General features: G+C 37.6%; 1 protein-coding gene across 1 annotated transcript; it reads right to left on the bottom strand.

The window, feature by feature from the left end:
- Positions 1–491: 491 nt before the first annotated feature.
- On the bottom strand, positions 492–4314 carry FAM237B (family with sequence similarity 237 member B). The gene is made up of 2 exons (XM_044067992.1): positions 3916–4314; positions 492–1301 (listed from the first exon to the last, which is right to left on the bottom strand). Exons 1-2 carry the CDS (start codon positions 4307–4309, stop codon positions 1267–1269), a joined length of 429 nt encoding a protein of 142 aa, XP_043923927.1. The 5' UTR covers positions 4310–4314; the 3' UTR covers positions 492–1266.
- Between the last annotated feature and the right edge of the window lie 14444 nt (positions 4315–18758).

The raw sequence follows: 18758 nt of genomic DNA, 5'->3' as shown, positions 1-18758 counted from the left end.
TCATTAAAAATCAAGTGCATGAAATTAAGTACTCTTCCACAGTTCTTTATACTTCAGAGTGATGTTTACATCCAGTGATACAAAAAAGAAAAGAAAGAAAGAAACCAGTGGCACTGAATTTCTAATAACCTTGTCTGGATAGAATACATTTTGCTTTTTTGTAAATACATTGATCAGATAATGCTTAAAGGTAATTTCTAATATTGCAGTGTATGTAGACTATGACTGCCAAAACTGATTACTGCACTTAGTAACCAATGGCAACTTCTTTAAATAATAATTAAAATTTATTAATAGAGTAATGCTTATTAAACCTAGTTTATTATTTACAAAACAGTATAAACACTATACACTGTATACACTATATAACATGAAGTATAATAACATTATACTATACGATAAATCAAAGGTAGCCATTGCTAGCGGTTATCAAATTTTTATCAGTAACATCATGTACATTAGGAAATAAATTACAAAAGAAAATGCTGAAATTTAATTGTACTTGCAGGGTGTATGTATATGAGTTTTATTCAAAATGATAATGCTATAGTTATTGCATAGAAAAAATAATTTTATTGTTGTATATATCTATATAACAAGGTGCTTTGCCAAAATACATTGTGAAAAAGCAGCACAGATCCATCTGTCATGGTATGTTTAAGGACAGATTTGTTTAACAGAATAATATACAGTATCTGTGAATTCTTGCTGACCGAACCTACATAACTGAGTTACTATGTTCATAAGTTATAGAAAAGGAAGCTGCTACATGCAAACTTTTGTACAAAATATACTTGCTACTTTTGCATTAGATAAGTTATAAAAATACATTGGTTCTGCTGAAGGCTTTGAAAAGATTATAAAGCATTGCTATCCACAGAAAATTGTCTGCAACTAGCTCAGTTATAAATATATATGTGTATTTTTGAATTTGCAGGCTAACCTGAGAGAACATTAAGGATGTTCCAAGATACAGAAAACTCAGATTTTAACATTACATTTCATTTACACATTCACAGTAAATATCATTCTTGATTTGCCAGCATTTAGATAGCAACTATGGTATAGTGAATGTCTGGTTAACTGTGCAGTGTTGATATGGATACTTTAAGACAGCATACATTAATCTATTTTCACATGACTAACAGCATACTGTATATATGAGTTTCTTTTCTCCATCACAGCAGACAACATTCCTTAGATGATGGCATAGCTCTGTAGAAGTGACTGACGTAGGGCATCTTCATTTTCAGTCTTCTGTAAGCATCACAGCTGCAGAATGTGTGCAAAATCTACAGCATCTGTAAGAAAGAAACTCTCTTAAAAGACTGTAAATACAAAACACATCCTCCAGTATTGACTTTCGTTCATGCATATCTGCATGTGCATACACAAATGTGTGCATGCACACACACACACACACACACACACACAGTGTTTATCCATTTGTCACTTTATCTTCATTTGATCACCCAGAAAAGAAAAAGGTTCATTACACATTGTGAATGCAGTCCTGTGACTGGTACCCCCATATGTTATTAAGGTCCGGTAAACATATTTTTACTTTTTTTTTTAATTAAGCAAATTTTATTTTACAAGAATGCACCTTGACATAACCAATAATAAAATGCCTACAAAAAACAGTGTTATCTCCTGCTTTTTGATTGCAAATATTGCTAGCCAGGTTCTGCTTTTCCAAAGTGCTGTAGTCTCTATCCTTGACTATGAATAATTGTTTCTAATATACAGAGAAAATCCCAATATGGGAAAAAATCCTGAGTTGTGCAAAGAGCACACAAAAACTTATAACACTGACATGGCCTGCACTATCTTTTGATGTTATCAAAATCATCCATATATCCTAAAATAGAGGTTTTAATCTTGCATGATTTTAAGTTGAGGTGTTCAGATAGCACTTTTTTCTGTTTCAGTTACTCCAGCCTTTGTAACTTCAATTTGTGAGCTTGTTTTTCTAATATAGGTGAGTACTATAAACAAACAATGTCTGTTTCTAGGACTAACTCAGGAGAAACAAAATTCAGAATATTCAGAGAAGCATAATGCATGCATCAGATTTTGAGCAATCACTCCAAATGCAAATGTTAAAACCACGGTGGTACATTGGTAGCGTTGTTGCCACACAGCAAGAGGTTCTCCTGTTTGATTCTCAGCTGGAGTGCCTTCTGTGTGGAGTTTGCATGTCCTCCCCACAGTCGAGTGGCCTCTGAAAGACATGTGTGAATGGGCGTGCCTTTGCTGAAGGTTGGGCGTCGGCTTGGCAACTTGGCACCATAAAAATTGACTGCCAATCATTAGCGGACCGGAGTTCCGCTGTGGTGACCCCTAACCAGGAAAAGCCACAAAGAATGCAAATGCTGCAGACAGTACCTAGTAAAGAATAAAAATAAGCCTTGGAAGATTCACACTAATAAAATGTGTACGCCCAGATCAAATGGGTGGAAATACTGGAACACTAGTCTGGGGCACACTATTCATCATTTTCTTGTAGGCCACACATCTGTGGTTAAAACTGCAATGTATAATTGTCTTACAGTACCCAATACTAAATACAAAATCATCTAGCATTGCTGTTTTCTGTGCAGTAGATCAGGAATTGCATTATTAAGCAAGGGTCAACAGCAGTTGGAAGAACAAGAACATCCTTTGCTGGGATATTTTATATCTGATCTTGAGAGATTTCCTGCTTGCCTCTGTCCTGATGAAGATTCATGCAAGCATTTTAAGTCTAAACCTATGTAAGCAGTACATGACATGTTCTCACACTCACTCCCTTTATCCTACCAATTACCTTATGAGTATGATATGTATCAACCTTGGGCAATACTACAACTTGCAATAAAGATGGGGCTTGTCAGTCAAGTATGATAGCATTTGCTGTAGTCTGATTGTGATGACTTCAGCTCAGTCTACTGCTGGTTCTTTGATTCTATAATTTTACAAGTTTTGTATTTGCCTTTGCTCTCCCTGGTCACAGCTATCCACATTTAACATAAGGAGATGATGACTCTCTGGTAGATTGCCAGAGCTTTATAGCCTAATTAAATCTTATTTTTATGCGTATGTTCTTCTTTCGGCTTTTCCCGGTTAGGGGTCGCCACAGCGGAACTCCGGTCTGCTAATGATTGGCAGTATATTTTTTTACGGGTGCAGAGGTGCCAGCTCGACGCCCAACCTTCAACGAAGGTACGCCCATTCTACGCATGTCAGGACATACAGACTCCACACAATGTGTATGCAAACAATTAATTCTTCACTCTATCCTTTATTTCTAAGAGTGAATGTGGAGTTATCTGAAGAATACAATACGGGAAGAAATTGAAATGGATTGCATGAATTGTTTTAGGAAGAACTACAGCTAAGACAATAAGCCATCCACAATGCTTGATTTACTGATCAGTTTAATGTGGTGTTTTGTTTTCATTTTAGTTATTGTTGAATACATGTTACAACATTGTAAACAATCATATAAAACGGCAACGTGGTTATGCTTTTATTTTAATCCTTATCCTAAAGACCTCCATTGTTTACGATTCCAGTGTGGAGTGTATACTCTCTACAGTGTCAGAATGTAAAAAAGTGTTACTTTAAAATGTTTTAACTTCTAGAAGTTTAGCTAAACATATGTTATAGTCAAATCAAATGATAGCAAACTGTTCTAATTATGAACACTGGTACTAAGCTGAACACCAGGGAATGGAAGCTGGCCAAACACCTCTTCTGGTAATGATACATACTCAAGTGTAGGATTAACTGGACTAATATTAGAAAGAATAGCAAGAGAGTTTACATCAACTGCATCTCACATCTGTTAGTTGAACAAGGGTGATATTTACAACAGGCGAAAAACAGGTTATTTCAAATAATACATGAAAGAGAAAACTACAAGAGTATTACCTGTTGAAGTTTTCAGAGCGTTTTTCAAAGCATATCTCATGGGCAGTGCTTGCCTTCTGCCCAGTCCGTGGGTACTTGATAATACACAGTCTACATACATATCCCAAAAAAGCTGGGCTAGATCTAGGAAGAGGGTTTGGTACTTGAGATTCTCTGATTCTTTAAGGAACTGCATGAAGTCCCAAAGCTCTCTAACTGTGGTTACTTTTAACTTCTTCAACTCGATGAGACGGAATGATGATCGCCCCCAGCACTGATGATCGATTGCCTCATCTACACTCCAGGGGTGTGCACTGTTTGGATTACCTTTGTAAAAACTTGGTTGCACGCAAACTGTGCCCATCATCAGCAAGCAAGCCAGTTGAAGATACCATCGACTACCAATGGCTTCCATCTTAAATTCAGCTGACCTAGAAGGCAAATAATTAAAGCGATTAGGCGATACAATGCATTATTGCACCTTTTAGAAATGTAATCAGTCTTAGCACAGTGGAAGCATAAACTAGCTAAAAATTCCTTGCATGGAACGAACTTTTTGAGCTGTGATATATATCTGAAATTTTAAGGTGCAAATTAATAAATGTTACTTGAGCTGCATCTCCCAGACGATATGTCAAAAATATTTTCAGCTCAATTTTCTTTTGATGAGCACGTTGTTCCTTCTAGCAAAATAATAATAATAAAAAAAATTATTAAGCGGAGCAATTATTTAGCAACAAGTTTCAATCTGCAATGCCTTGTACTAAGTGTTGAGGTTCCCGAACTCATCACAAAGATGTGAACAATAGTGCATCAGAAATAAGTAAACTTCCGAGTAGGTTACTGCTATCTTTGATTTTTTTTCTTGGACCCCACTGCCAGACTACACCAGGTAAGTCCACTGGATACAGTCACTGTTCAGGGGCGACTCGGGAACAATGACTGGTTAAGTACTTTGCTCAAGGTCACACAAGAGGCAAATGAGGGCAGAGGGAATCAAACCCTACACACATGAACTATAGCTAACAACCTTAACCGCTGGTTAAGAGATAGTTTGGAATATTTTGCTTCAGCAGTGCAGTGTATGCGTCCGTTAAATGCGTGGCGCATACATGTAGTACTTCTCTAACTCAGCTCCATCGCAGCACAGTAAAAGATAGGCCAGTATTCTTAATACAGTGCACTTTGACTGAACCTCCTATAAACTTGTTGTGACATCCTCAAAATAGTGACCTCACCATTTGAAATACTCTTATGAATAGGTGTAGCCTCTTTGCTCTGACCTGAAATAATTCACCTACCCACGTTACATTTATAAAAATGTACAAAGCTATGCAAATATTTCCAGCTATAGACTAAAAAAACTATACGTCAGCAACAGTTGTTGTCCCTTACAATTCTAGAAGGCTATTTTAGAGGAAGACTACCATGACTAAGCATGTTTTATACAGATGTATATAAGCTCAGATAGTTCTACATGTTCTGGGTCATAAGATCCATAATGTTCCTAGGACAGCTCATAAAAAGTACTCACCTGAATACCGTAACTATTCCTGCCTGCTCCGAATATTTCGTCTCTCTGAATGTGTTGCGATTTACGGTGGAATAAGTAAATCGCTTTGACAATAACTATTCCAAAATATTTGACCACCAGACGTACAATCCAGGGCTTAATTCTTTTGTTTTTTTGTGTCTGATCTCAATTTGTTCAACAGAGCCAGAAAGTTTGATAGTTTGGGGGGGGGGGGGGTTACTCCTAACATTCCAAACTACATCCCAGTAGTCCAGTAGGCCACTAGCTCGGGGGCTTACGTTCTGTATTTCGCAAATATATACACCCTCATCATATCTCTCAACTGCCCAGATTTTCACAGAATGTGCAGATTTTTACTTCGTATTTTTAGTCTGTTCCTGATAAGACGCATGGTTTTCTGGCAAATCATTAAGAATTTAAGTCACTAAATAATTCCAAATAATGACAGATATTTGAGTTTCAGACTTCATATCTTTCATAAAATACATAATAACGCAAAACCTGTTATTCTAGCAACTTTGTAAGTTTATAGGAACAATATTTAAAATCTGTCATTATTTGGGGGCCTTTGCCCCCCCCCCATTATTTCTTGTTTTGTCCAAATAACTTGCACTGTGAGGTTGAGAGGTATGACTCCATCATCAAGGAAGCATCCCTCGAGTGAAATGAAAAACCCACTAATATGTGCTTCTAAATATTTAATTATAAAGTAGGCAGTTACTTGGTAAACATGTGGAAAGTTTTGATACAACTATCAAATGCTTATTCAGATGGGCTAAAAGCGATCTCTAAACTACATACTGGGCGCTGTCCAAGTGCTGAAATTCCTTCAAACTGCTAAATTCATAATCTGAATACTCTACTGTTAAATAAAAAAATAACTTATACCAAAAGTATATGTCGCTGTTAAATCATATATAAATTATCCCAAAAGCACTACGACACGGAGAGAAAACAGTGCGCTTTAGTTATTGAGCTAATCTGTTACAAAAAAAAACATTTTAACTTTTTAATTTCAGCCACAAGTTTGATGAAAGAAATTGAACGTATATACTTACTAGCACACCTGCTATGCAAACGCTCCTGCAAGACAAACAGATAAATAAATAAATAAATGAAATATTGACACCAACGTGATAATTATATATTTGATCTTTTGTCTGTAAAACCTGGAGGGGTCTCAAACAAAATCACTCCGAGGCTAAGGAAACTGCATGGAGGCAGTGCTGAATATACTGGACAAGCATACAATACTCCAGGCAGATGACCATTTATAAGAAAGCCCACCTACACTTCTGCGTCAGAGTTTAGACAAGCTTACCTTTGAAGAATGACAACAATATAAAACGCAAGTCAGCCTTATTGGGGACAAGTAGTAAAACGTTTGTACTATTTTAAGAAACTTGGTACTAAAAGTTATATACTGGGAAACACTGAGAACTTATTTAGAATCATTACTTAGACTATGATGTTTACCTAGGGTGCAGCACAAAAACAAGTGGGTAACTTCCGCAGTACATACGTGCCAGTTCTAATTATGCCACTAGTTAGATCTATTGGCAAGCTTGTGGGTTTCTCATGTTAGATCCATTAAACTGTGACTGTATGTTTACTGTAAAACAATGTCTAACGGACCAGTACAACGGGGAAGCAAATCAATGCATTTTAAATGTCTACATAACTTAACAAAATAATTCTAGTCAGTATTAGGAGGAATGCAAGGAAAACCAGCTGCAACCTGAGAAACATAAGAGCATAGGAACAATACTAGATACGAGGACCATAGCTGTCTAGCCACATACACCTTTTGGCAGAAACACTAAAAATGCCTCCGTTTTCAAATCGAGCAAGACCGCACATGATAACCCCGGTGCAGATTTGTGTCTATCCATCCACTCATCAACATCAGCCTTAAAGGTGGTCAAACTATTACTTCTTTGACCGGTAGTGGTAACCTATTCCAGGACCATAGGCTGGGAACACCTTGAGCTAGGAATCTATCCTTTAAGTGAGCCTTGCTTACTTGCTAGTGTAGATTTGGTCTCTTGTGTTGGTGCTTGCAGAGACATTGGTTTTGCAAAGGAATAAAGAGGTCAAATAGGATTGCTTATTTTCCCCCCTGTCTCTCCCTCTTTAATAGTGTAGTGTACTGTTTGGTTGGTAAATCTGGACTGGAATGAGAATTTGGTAAATGGAAACTGTACAGTTCAAGTTCCAGCCTATGGGTGAAGAAGACGTTAATCAACTTTGTTGGAAAAACAGGTCTCCGTTTATATCAATATTATTTACAGATACAGTAGTATATGATGCAGCCACTTACAGGACTAAAATGAGGCAACAGTCAGTTCACTGTTCATTAACTGTTATTGTCCAATGACTATTTTTCTGAAGTATCCGGTAACAGATCACATTATCGCCCCCTCAAAAAAAAAAAAAAACATATAGGTGGGTATCTGGGAAAATTTTGCATATTTTGCGTTTTAACTGGCCTTACTCCTGTTCAGTTTCTGAACTGTCATCAAACTCTGAATGCCTACTTAAATAACTTAAACGAGCTACAACACTACAATATAGTCTCTCAGTCAGAAAGGAAATAAACATACATATGGCAAGTGACAAGTCCTGCTCTGGGAACATTTTAAATATGCAAGTTCCTAACCATGTTTAATCAGAGACAAATGCATCGATAGGAAACATAACAGCAAAGGCTAACTCTTGTTGCTACATGTAGCCTAGTGACCCGTGTACAATTCGTGCTTAGAATTTCATTTTCTTCAAGTCGAGAGTAATTGTCTTTGCAGGAGATCAGTTCTCTATGGCTTTCCAGGAATACCTACAGTTGCAAACAATCCGTGACCGACGGCTCACAGAACAGATTAACTAAAATATTGCTTGCATTAGAGCTGCCCAATTATTTAGGAAGTCGCATCTCCGAAGCTATATGGAGCGCATTCACCTCTGAAGGCAGGCAGTAGCACTGCAGAATGAAGCAAAATATTGATAAATTTAACGAGAACTTCACGCATCCATTAACCAAAGTAATACTGACGGACACCGAGATACTGTGCAAGGACATCCTGGCTGCACTGGTCTGTGTAGCGTAGTAAACCAGCTTCATCAGAGACTGCTAATGTTTTCCTTTTCAGTGTTTCATACGTAGGTCTAGAGCATTTTTACTTATTTTTTTATCACGTTATAAGACTTAGCCTAATCGCACGTGCATTAAATGTGATGGTTTTATATAGGTTTAGCCTCTGTAGAAAGTTCTTGCATAAGTGCATGGCAAATTTGCAGAAAGCACTGTTGAACTGAATGAAAACTAGATGACCTGTACCCTATAAATGCAAAGTCTAGTTCGCATCACATATTCATTTTTCAGGAGTGCCGGAAGCTATTGGAGGCTGGGGGAGCGAAAGGCAACAGGGATACTTAGTGATTTAAAAAGGACACATTTTTAAAGGTATTTACTACTATTACAGGTGCAAGCAAAGTTTCATTAAGGATATTTGTAAATAAATTTCTTACAAAATTATAAATGAAGCCAGCCTGTGTTGATATGAGTTGGTATGTGTTAAAGAAGCAGTGACAGTACCGTTAAATCAAGCATGCCATTTTGAACTACCTTACCTTTTATGTACACCTTATCAGTGGAGAGGAATTAGCTGATAAAATGCAGTACTTGACCTGCATAGAGAGAACTGCAATAGCTTTGTAAGCAGGGATGCAATGAATCTATTTCTGACCATAGTACCGACAATATACATACACTTTATATTGTGCAGCTGTGAGTATGCAAGCTGTAGTACTGCTAAAGCTTGTTTGTTTCCTTCTTCATAATAAAGTGTGCAGTGGGCTGCCAGGACTGTGGTCAGAAACATAGCTCTCAACCTTCCATATCCAAAATGAGGTAAACTAGCCCTCATAATGTGGAACAAATGGGCAAAATGTGGAACACATACTAATGGCTTACTAACAACTTCAACTAGGAAGGTCATAGGATGGTTACAGTATGCTGGTTTTACTTATAAAGAAGATCTTTTAATGAGTTAATATGACTCGTATCTATTTACAATGGATTTCACTTAAAAAAGTCCTAACACTGAATGTGTGACAGAGTCTTTCAATGTGAAACTTTGAGGAACTTCGAGGAACGTGAACTTTTTAAGACCCCAAATGAGGTACGTTCCTCGTAATGAGGTATACTTGAGAGGTATGGTCAGAAATAGACAAACATAAAGTCCCATCTTATATTTTACTTGGCATGCAGTAACAAAAGTGGGGGGGGAATAAATACTGTGTTTCTGAGTTTGGAAGAGCAGGCACACACACACACACACACACACACACACACACACACACACACACACACACACACACACACACACACACACACGCATACACACACACGCACACATGCACACACACATGCACATGCAGACTCATACACACACACACACACACACACACACACACACACACACACACACACACACACACACACACATACTGTTGCTGCCTAATTTGCCATTATATGTTTTCAGTCAAGTTGCTATCTGCAATCTAAGAAGTAATAATGAAATAAAATACCACGCAAACTTGTATACAAACAAGTGGGTCATCATATATTGAGGTAAAAAGTGTCTCAGCACTATACTGGAGCTGCAAAACATTTGGTAAGATAATACTACATCATACAACTAGAAATGCAAATAAGCCGATTACATCTACATATCACTTACCAGAAGAACTGCAAAACGAGTACTCCACTTATTACATCAGGTTGGATTATACAATTGGCATTAATGGACTTCACAACATAGCATTGTATGACCTCAGAAGTTCAACACTCACGCTTACTTTCACACAGAATTCACAGCACTAAATGAAAGCAGTGATTAGCATAATAGACATTTGGGGCAATAAAATTCTCTATAGCAAATGTAGCAGCATTTTCAATGCAAAGTGACATCTCATTGAAATAATTTTCAATGAATGTGTTTCTGAATCTGCACCCACCTTTTCCATGCCATACATCCTGACAAAATCTTACCATAGCACAATTAAACTATGGCAGTAACAAGCTACACAGAAAACACTTTAGGGTATACTTATTTCTTCTTTGTTAAGTAGGTAAGGGGAGTGGTTCAAACAACTCTTTTTAACCATGACCTAAGCTCACACAGTGTAACAGAATGGTATACAATGAAATATCATAACAAACTAAGAGTATAAAAGGCATAAAAGACCAAACACTACAAAAGTGTATGAAAATGTAGACTACAAAACAGGGACTGTAGTATGGTGTGAATTAAATTACTAATGAATCAAGGACGATTTGGCATACTGAAAGAAAGCAACAGTTGTATTTAGGCTATTTACAAGTTAGTCAAACACTGTACCCAAGTGAAACTGTTTAAAACATTATACTCAAGTGAATGTATTTAAATACAATTTGCAGCAAGTCACACAGTACTGTATCTTGCTCTTTTAAAATTAGTAGCTCTCCACTGAGATGGCTAAAGCTTAAGTCACCCTCAAAGGCAATACACAATTGTATGCAGAGCTCATTGTAAATGGAGTTACCTATACTGAGACAGAAGATATAGCAAGCCTACTGGCCAATAAATTCAGCTGCTGCTTTACCCTTCTCTCTCCCTCAACCTTCCCTCAGGAAATATTATCAAATATAACTCTTCCTGCTCTCATAGGGAACAGGTCCTTAATGCTCTCTCTAAGGCCAAGAACACTGCATCAGCGGACTCAGACAATATCCCAGGATGCCTTCTAAATAGCATGAAACATGTTCTATCAGACCATCTGGAATTGATATTTAACTACAGCTGTAAGTGAGTTGAGAACAGCAACATACATCCTTCTGCACAAAGGTGGACCATCTACAGACCCTGGAAACTACAGACACATAAGTCTCACTAGTCTTATATGCAAAACCATGGAAAGAATTATCATAGAAATGATCAATAATGATATAGTAAACCTCCAGACAATGGACTCAAACCAATTTGGTTTCATCAAGGTCAGGTTATGTCAACTCAAGTGGTGAAGTTCTTTGAAAATATTGCCAAAGCAATGGGTGAGGGAAAAATGGTTCTCACTGCCTACCTTGACCTGGCCAAGGCATTGGAAACAATGCCACACTCAGGCATTGGTGACAAACTCAAGAGGTTAGGTACAAACCCATATGTCACCCAATGGATAGCTAACTGGCTCACAGGCAAGATCCAGGAAGTTAGGATTGGGGAGTCCACCTTTACAAAGAGGCCAGTCACAAGTGAAGTCCCGCAGGGATTGGTCCTTCGACCCTCCTTTTTGGCATTCGCTTCTCTGAAGTCAAGGCCAATGTCAATGGTCTCTGGCTGACTAAATTTGTAGATGATTGCAAATTAGGAGCTGTTATTGAATCCCACACCAACATAAATGTACTCCAGGAATGGCTGACACAGACAAACAATCAGTGTCAGAGGCATGGACGAACATTAAATGCCAAGAAATGCATAATAGTATCCTTCAGGAAGTCATCCACCCCTGCTAACTGTCATATTGACACACCCCTTAGAGTTGACACAGTACTCAGGGACTTAGGGACAATCATAGACAGTAATGCAGCCTTTGACCATCACGTGTCTACAGTAGTGAGGAATTCAGTCAAAATATCACTTTATGTTAATTTGTATAACTTGCTACGCAATATTCTCATTCAGTTGTTCTAAGAAGATTAAATGTATGTGTTAGCACTGAACTACAACAAGTTACTTTACAACTTCCCAAAAAAGTGAAGTCACCGTTCATTTCCCTGCACAAACTCCTTCAGAATTTCTGTACACTTCAGCTTGTCAGTCCTTTCTTTGCGGATGTGCAGAAGGCATTAGATGATTGTAACTTTTCTCTGTCATAGTAGATCTTAAATATGATTTTATTCTATGTTGGGTAGAAAATGTCCTTTCCCCAGTTGCTGTACTCATTGGTATAAGGAGGTAAATTTGCAGTAGCTTTACTTCTTCAGTGTACAGCATGTGCTGTTGGCAGTCCTTCTCCACCAAAGCATCAATAACAGTGTCAATAGAGTGTACAGTTGTCACCTCTGGGAACAACTGCTGTACAAGTCCTGGGAACAGCTGCAGCTGTGCAGTCAAACTATCAATGTTTATGTCTTTACCGCCATACTTTCTCTCAACTTGAGGTGGAATAGCAAATGAAGTGCTATTGGCTGCTTGAAGCAGCATATTCTCCATGGAAGACAGTAAGGTGTATGTTTCCTGATCAAAACAACGTTTGAGTTCAGAAAGGCATGCATCGATACACTCAAGGTACATTTGATGGTACCAGTCTTTAGCAGAATCATGGTGGTGATGAGGTGTAGTACCATCCTGTAACCTTGCTGGGACTGTGTGCTTTCTAGGAAGCTTTGGCTCTTTAACAATCTGTATTTGCTGAGCTCTGTCCTTGATGGTGTCAAACACTTGATCAAAGTTATTACATTGGCTTTGCAAGTTTAACTTGAGGTTATTTATACTAATTATTGTAGTTTGTGCCATCAGTGTTTTTGCCTGTAACATACTTGCTACTTGTTCTGATACACTAAATATGTTATAGGAAACAATAAGTCCAAAGTATGTTATAAATTTAATTATCAGCGTTAACAACCCTCTGGCTTTACTTCGTACATCAGAAGTCTTGTCATATTGAAGGTCTTGTAAAGTGTCACAGTCTTTTATAGTTGGTTAAAATACCCTTGGTGCTCTTTGCTCTAGCTGTCCTTGTTGGACAAAGTAAATGCAGTCCTGTCATACTATATGGATCATCCCCTGAGACTATGCTTTCAAAATGAGCTGTTCTCAGAGGTGATGCACGAATGAGTACAATAGCATCTTGAACAAAAGAGAGGGCATTATCAATAGCAATGCTAGTTTCTGCACAGTTTTGCAACACCAAGCCTGAACAATGATTGACACAGTGGACATTTAGAGCAAGTGGATTGTCTTTTCTAATTCTGATAGCAGTTCCAGAAATGTATCCACTCATGGTGGCTACACCATCATATGCTTGTCCTCTTAAGTTTTCCAGTGGCAAATTACACCTTAATAAAACATCTTTCAAGTGAATTTGTGATGGATTCCGCATCTTTCCTTTCCATTTTATACATTCCAATAAAATCTTCCTGTATAGGGAACTCTGGAAGTGACACCCCTCAGACACATACAGTTATCTGTTCATGCTGACTTATGTCCTGAGATTCATCTGTTAGTATGGACTAAAGTTCAGCTTTGCACCTTATTTCATGTAATAAATTCCATAGAAGCTGACGATCCATGATTTCCATTATTTTATTCACAGCATCAGAACTCTGATATTGTCCCTCCTGTACTCACTTCATCAGCTCTGGTACATCTTTTGCTCTTGTCAGCATCAACTGCCTCAAGTTGCTTTCCTGTTCTTCTTTTCCGCGAATAGCTAGTCCTGGTCTTACTAAAAAGTTTACTGATGTCACCTGCTTTTAGAACAGTGTACGGTTCTTTAGTTGTACCTGGGAATGTTGCTGACTAAGCTGAGCAGCAATGTTCATTCTACAGTTTTTGAAAGCACTATGCTTCTCAATAGCTTCAAAGTGGAATGAAGTTGTTTGTTAAATTGGTGTTTGTTAAATTTTTCAAGTGCTTTCTTCCAGTCACTGAATCCAGTGGGAACAGAATGTAGGCTCACAACAGTGAAAAGATGTAAGGAGTTTACTTGTCACTGCACCATGGTAGTAATAACAATACACACATCCTTTGGACTGGCAGTAGGTTAACGAAGAGAAAGATGAAAACCATTATGGTTGACAACTTTTACATTCAGTTTTTGATTTACTTCTCACAACAGTTTGCTTAATACAGCTTTTTGTTTTACATTTCCTGGTTAGAAAATCTCATCAGTATTGCTGCAACAAATTGAATTGCATGATAGAAAACAGGAAGGATCAGTAGTCATACATGCTGGCTGAAATGGACCGAGTGGCATTTTCTCAGCTGCATGATAAGTACTTAAAGAAGGATTATTTTTAAGAAGCAGATCTCTACTTGCATTTTGTTTGTCACCACCTTTGTCCAGGGGGAAGAATTTTCACCTTGTTGGTATTCTGCATCTTCCAAGGTAGATGGCATTTCTGGAAAGTGACTGTAGCTAACAGCCATGGTGGAAGCAACACAATCTGTGCTAGAAGTACAGCTGGCAGCATTACTATTTTCAGGGTTGCTGTGGTAGTCAAAATACAAATCTAATGCCATCTTTCGGAAATCCTCTCCTGGTTTGTTACTTGAAGTAGGGGTGTTTTTATTAATATTTACAGAAACTATCTCACATGCAGAATTGGTCTCTGCTGTGCCATTCTGGATGCTTACAATGGTAATGGAAGGGCCTTGGGTGGCTGTGATGTTTTCAGAGCTATCGCTGATGGGATGAGATGCTGTGGGTGTTGTCTTAGAACCAAACCTATAATTTAGCTTTTGAGGGATCTTTGCAGCAATTTTTGTGGCCTTCTTCTTAATGTCAGATTTTGGCATCTTTACTTTCAGATGAAGGACAGTCTGCTTCTTAGAGTTGGTCAGCCTCACCGAATAGTGTTCTCAACAGTCAGGGTCACTATGTATCCTTGCCAATGGACTTTGTTACCTGCACATAAAATATTTGCATTAAAGTATTATCAGAACATGTTTTCTACCACCATTGAAACCTATTCTATGTACACCTAGTATTTTCTACCACTATACATATATATATATATATATATATATATATATATATATATATATATATATAAATAACTGAACACTACTGAATCTCAAACTTTTGAAATCTAGAATTTCAAAAGCTCGAGACCATGTAGCCAAAACCCCACATTACCGAAAGACCAGAAGCGCGAAATTCAAAATCCTGATGGTAAGGGATTTTGAGTTAGCACTTCTGGTGTTGCGGTTCAGGTAAGTATGTGTGTGTAAGTATGTTTGTGAGGGGCTTTAATGTGTGTAAGTGTGTGTTGTGACTGTGGTGTGTGTGTGTGTGTGTGTGTGTGTGTGTGTGTGTGTGTGTGTGTGTGTGTGTGAGGGGGTGTAATGTGTGGGTGTGAGTTTGCCTTGTGTGTATGTTTGTGTGATCTCGGAGTTAGAATATTAAAGTAGGGCGGGTGTGGGGGGCACAGCCCTCCACATGGGGGGGTGCAGGGGGGGTGGAGCCCCCCTGCTTATCTTTAGTGTAGGATGGTTTGTTTGGTAATGGGGGAGGCTGTGTGTATGTTTGTGTGTGTGCTGTATATATGTAGTACTTTCACAATTTTGAATTTTGCGGTTTTAATATTTTGGTAATGTGGGGTTTTGGGCTTATAGTTTAGGTATTTAGGTCTTCGGGATTGTGTTATTTCAGGATTCAGTAGTGAATCCATATATATATATATATATATATATATATATATATATATAGATATATATATATATATATATATATATATATATATATATATATATATATATATATATATATATATATATATATATATATATATATATATAAAACTATATAGCTATATATATATATAAAACTATATAGCTCTCTCTCTATATATATATATATATATATATACACACACACACACACACACACACACACACACACACACACACACACGGCATGGGGAACTGACTTTGCACAATGCGCACATGCAAGTCTTTTATCACAGCAGAATAAAATACTTTTACACAGTTAATCCCTCAGGCCAATCAGATAAAAACACAGTAAGCTTTCTACAAGCAGTCTCCAATTTTGATGTGTTGAATTCAGCTGCAGAGTGCAAAAGAACCCTTGTAATGTAAAACAAACTGGTTTAGAATTCAAGTGCAGTGACAAATGCTTTACAATAACATATTTCCTGCAATATCAGGAATCTTTGGAAATAAATTAACTAATCCTGAGAAATGCTCCAGAAAATACAGAAAAGAAGTGTGCAACTAAAGAGAAGACAGAGAAACTTTGCAAAACTTAGAAATATTTTGGCAAACTCAGGACAGCTTTTGCAGTACCAGGAGCTTAGGAATTACTAGAATACTGTTAAAACAACATAAGACCAGTGCAGTGACAAACAGATGGCATTTTTTTAATAAGTGTAGGCTGAAACACATGATAAATTCAATCAAATCAATAAATTCAGCAAATAAGTGTTATATAGCAGTAAGACAGTTACATCAATTGCAAAAATACTTATATCAGGTGTAGGTCCACATGGTTTTAAAAGCAATCCAAGTCTTGTAATCACAAGTGTCCTAGACAGGCACAGGGAAGCTCTGAATAAATGAGCACAATCTCACAAAAAGTATAATTCTTTTATACCAGCAGGATGAAAGGCTTTTACACAGTTAATCCCTCAGGCCAATCAGATAAAAACACAATAAGGCTTCTACCAGAAGTTTTCAACTTGGATAGATCGAATTCCTTGGAAATAAGTTCATTAAACCTGAAATGTTCAACAAAATACAGACAAAAGTGCACAACACAGAAAAACTTTGCATAACTACTAACATATTATAACATATTATAACACACTATTATCTTCTTTATTTCTGCATTATTACAGAAAGGTGCCCAAATCAAGACTCGGCAAGCTGCAATTAATATCCAAACAAAGTTATAGGATCAAGAGTTCATATATTTTTAGGAGTTTACTATGCTAATGACCATAGGACCATTACCAGCCTAACCATGCTTCCACAGGCCATTTCCTTTTGCCTAGACTGCTGAGAAATTGATTCCAAATAGTAAAGGATCCAGCATAAATCTATAAATCCATGTAGTACCATAAATACTAAAGAAATAACTAATAAATGTAAACTATGATATGCTGTGGGGTCAATACTTTTCTTTAGTGAAAACATACAATCCCATTGTAGGTAGAAAAGAATTACAGGCAGGGCTCACAGTGAAAAATAAAATTGTAAATAAACATTCCATCTGAATCCCAGTGATTCTTTTTTTCTTAGAAAATATAAATGGAGTGTATGTGTTTTGTGTGTGCTTTTGTTTGTAGTGTGTGCCTGAGTGTATGTGTGTGTTTGACTGTGTGTGTATGTGCTTGTTGCTTCTGCAAGTGTATGTATTTCTAGCATGTGCGTGAGTGTGTGTGCTTGTAGAGTCTTGGCAAGTGTGTGTGTGTGTGTGTGTGTGTGTGTGTGTGTGTGTGTGTGTGTGTGTGTGTGTGTGTGTGTGTGTGTGTGTGAGAGCTTGTTGTGTATGCGTAAGTATGTCTTTTGAGTGACTGTGCATGCATGGGTGTGCTTGTTGTATGTGCATGAGTGTGTGTATGTGTATATGTGTCTGTGTGTATCAGTTTTAATTATTATTGCCAACCAGTGGCACGACAATGACTGTTGCTGCTTCACATTGCTGTACAGTTTGGTTTTGAGTTGGTGTGCCTTCTGTGCAGACTTCATGTCTTCATATATACATTTTCCTCCAGTGGGGTTGCATGGGAGGATGCTGGTACATTGGGCATTCCCTACACTAAAGGAAAGGAGTCTTGCCCATTTAATTTTTTTTCAAAGACATTGCCTAAACATAGATAATATTCATACTTTTCTTTGAAAGAAAGCATATATTATTTTTGAGTAAAGTGAAGCAAGCCAGTAATGCTGACTTCACACAGCTTTAGTCACAGGCTTCATTTTCTTTTACCGTGCATGCCCACAGAATGTTGCTTAATGCCAGAAGTATATTGTAGGGATTGCTAGCATATACCTTAGCTGTGGAAATAACAAACAGAGCTGAAAACAATTTGTAGTACCGGCCAATCACTTACCCCCCACCCCCACACACACACACACATACACATATGCGCACTGAAATATCATGCTAGAAATAAAGGATTACTCTTAAAGGAACTCCACATAATCTAGTTGGAATTCTTATAAACCAAGGTATGCCACCTAGTGTCGGGTATGCCTGTGGGTAGAGCGTGGAAACTTTGAGTAAAGAAAATGTACATTTCACCCAGCAATCCCTTATGTCATATGGGCATGTATGCACAAGCACCAAAATGAAACATTTCACCCAGCAATCCCTTCTGTCATATGTCCAAGTATACAGAAGCACCAAAATGAAACATTTCCCCCAGCAATCCCTTCTGTGGTATGTCCAAGTATACACAAGCACCAAAATGAAACATGTCCCCCAGCAATTCCTTCTGCCATATGTCCAAGTATACACACACACCAAAATGAAACATTTCCCCCAGAAATCCCTTCTGTCATATGTCCAAGTATACAGAAGCACCAGAATGAAACATCTCCCCCAG

Source organism: Protopterus annectens, chromosome 3.part1 (genome assembly GCF_019279795.1).
Source record: "Protopterus annectens isolate FY-2018-M chromosome 3.part1, PAN1.0, whole genome shotgun sequence".
NCBI lineage: Eukaryota > Metazoa > Chordata > Ceratodontiformes > Protopteridae > Protopterus > Protopterus annectens.
This window is presented reverse-complemented; position numbering and strand designations above follow the sequence as displayed.

Bases quoted from the DNA above. Each gene is read 5' to 3' on its own strand.
- FAM237B (XM_044067992.1), bottom strand. From the start codon at position 4,309: ATGGAAGCCATTGGTAGTCGATGGTATCTTCAACTGGCTTGCTTGCTG. The intron at 1,302-3,915 runs GTAATACTCTTG...TCTTTCTTACAG, and splicing joins CGCTCTGAAAACTTCAACAG to ATGCTGTAGATTTTGCACAC.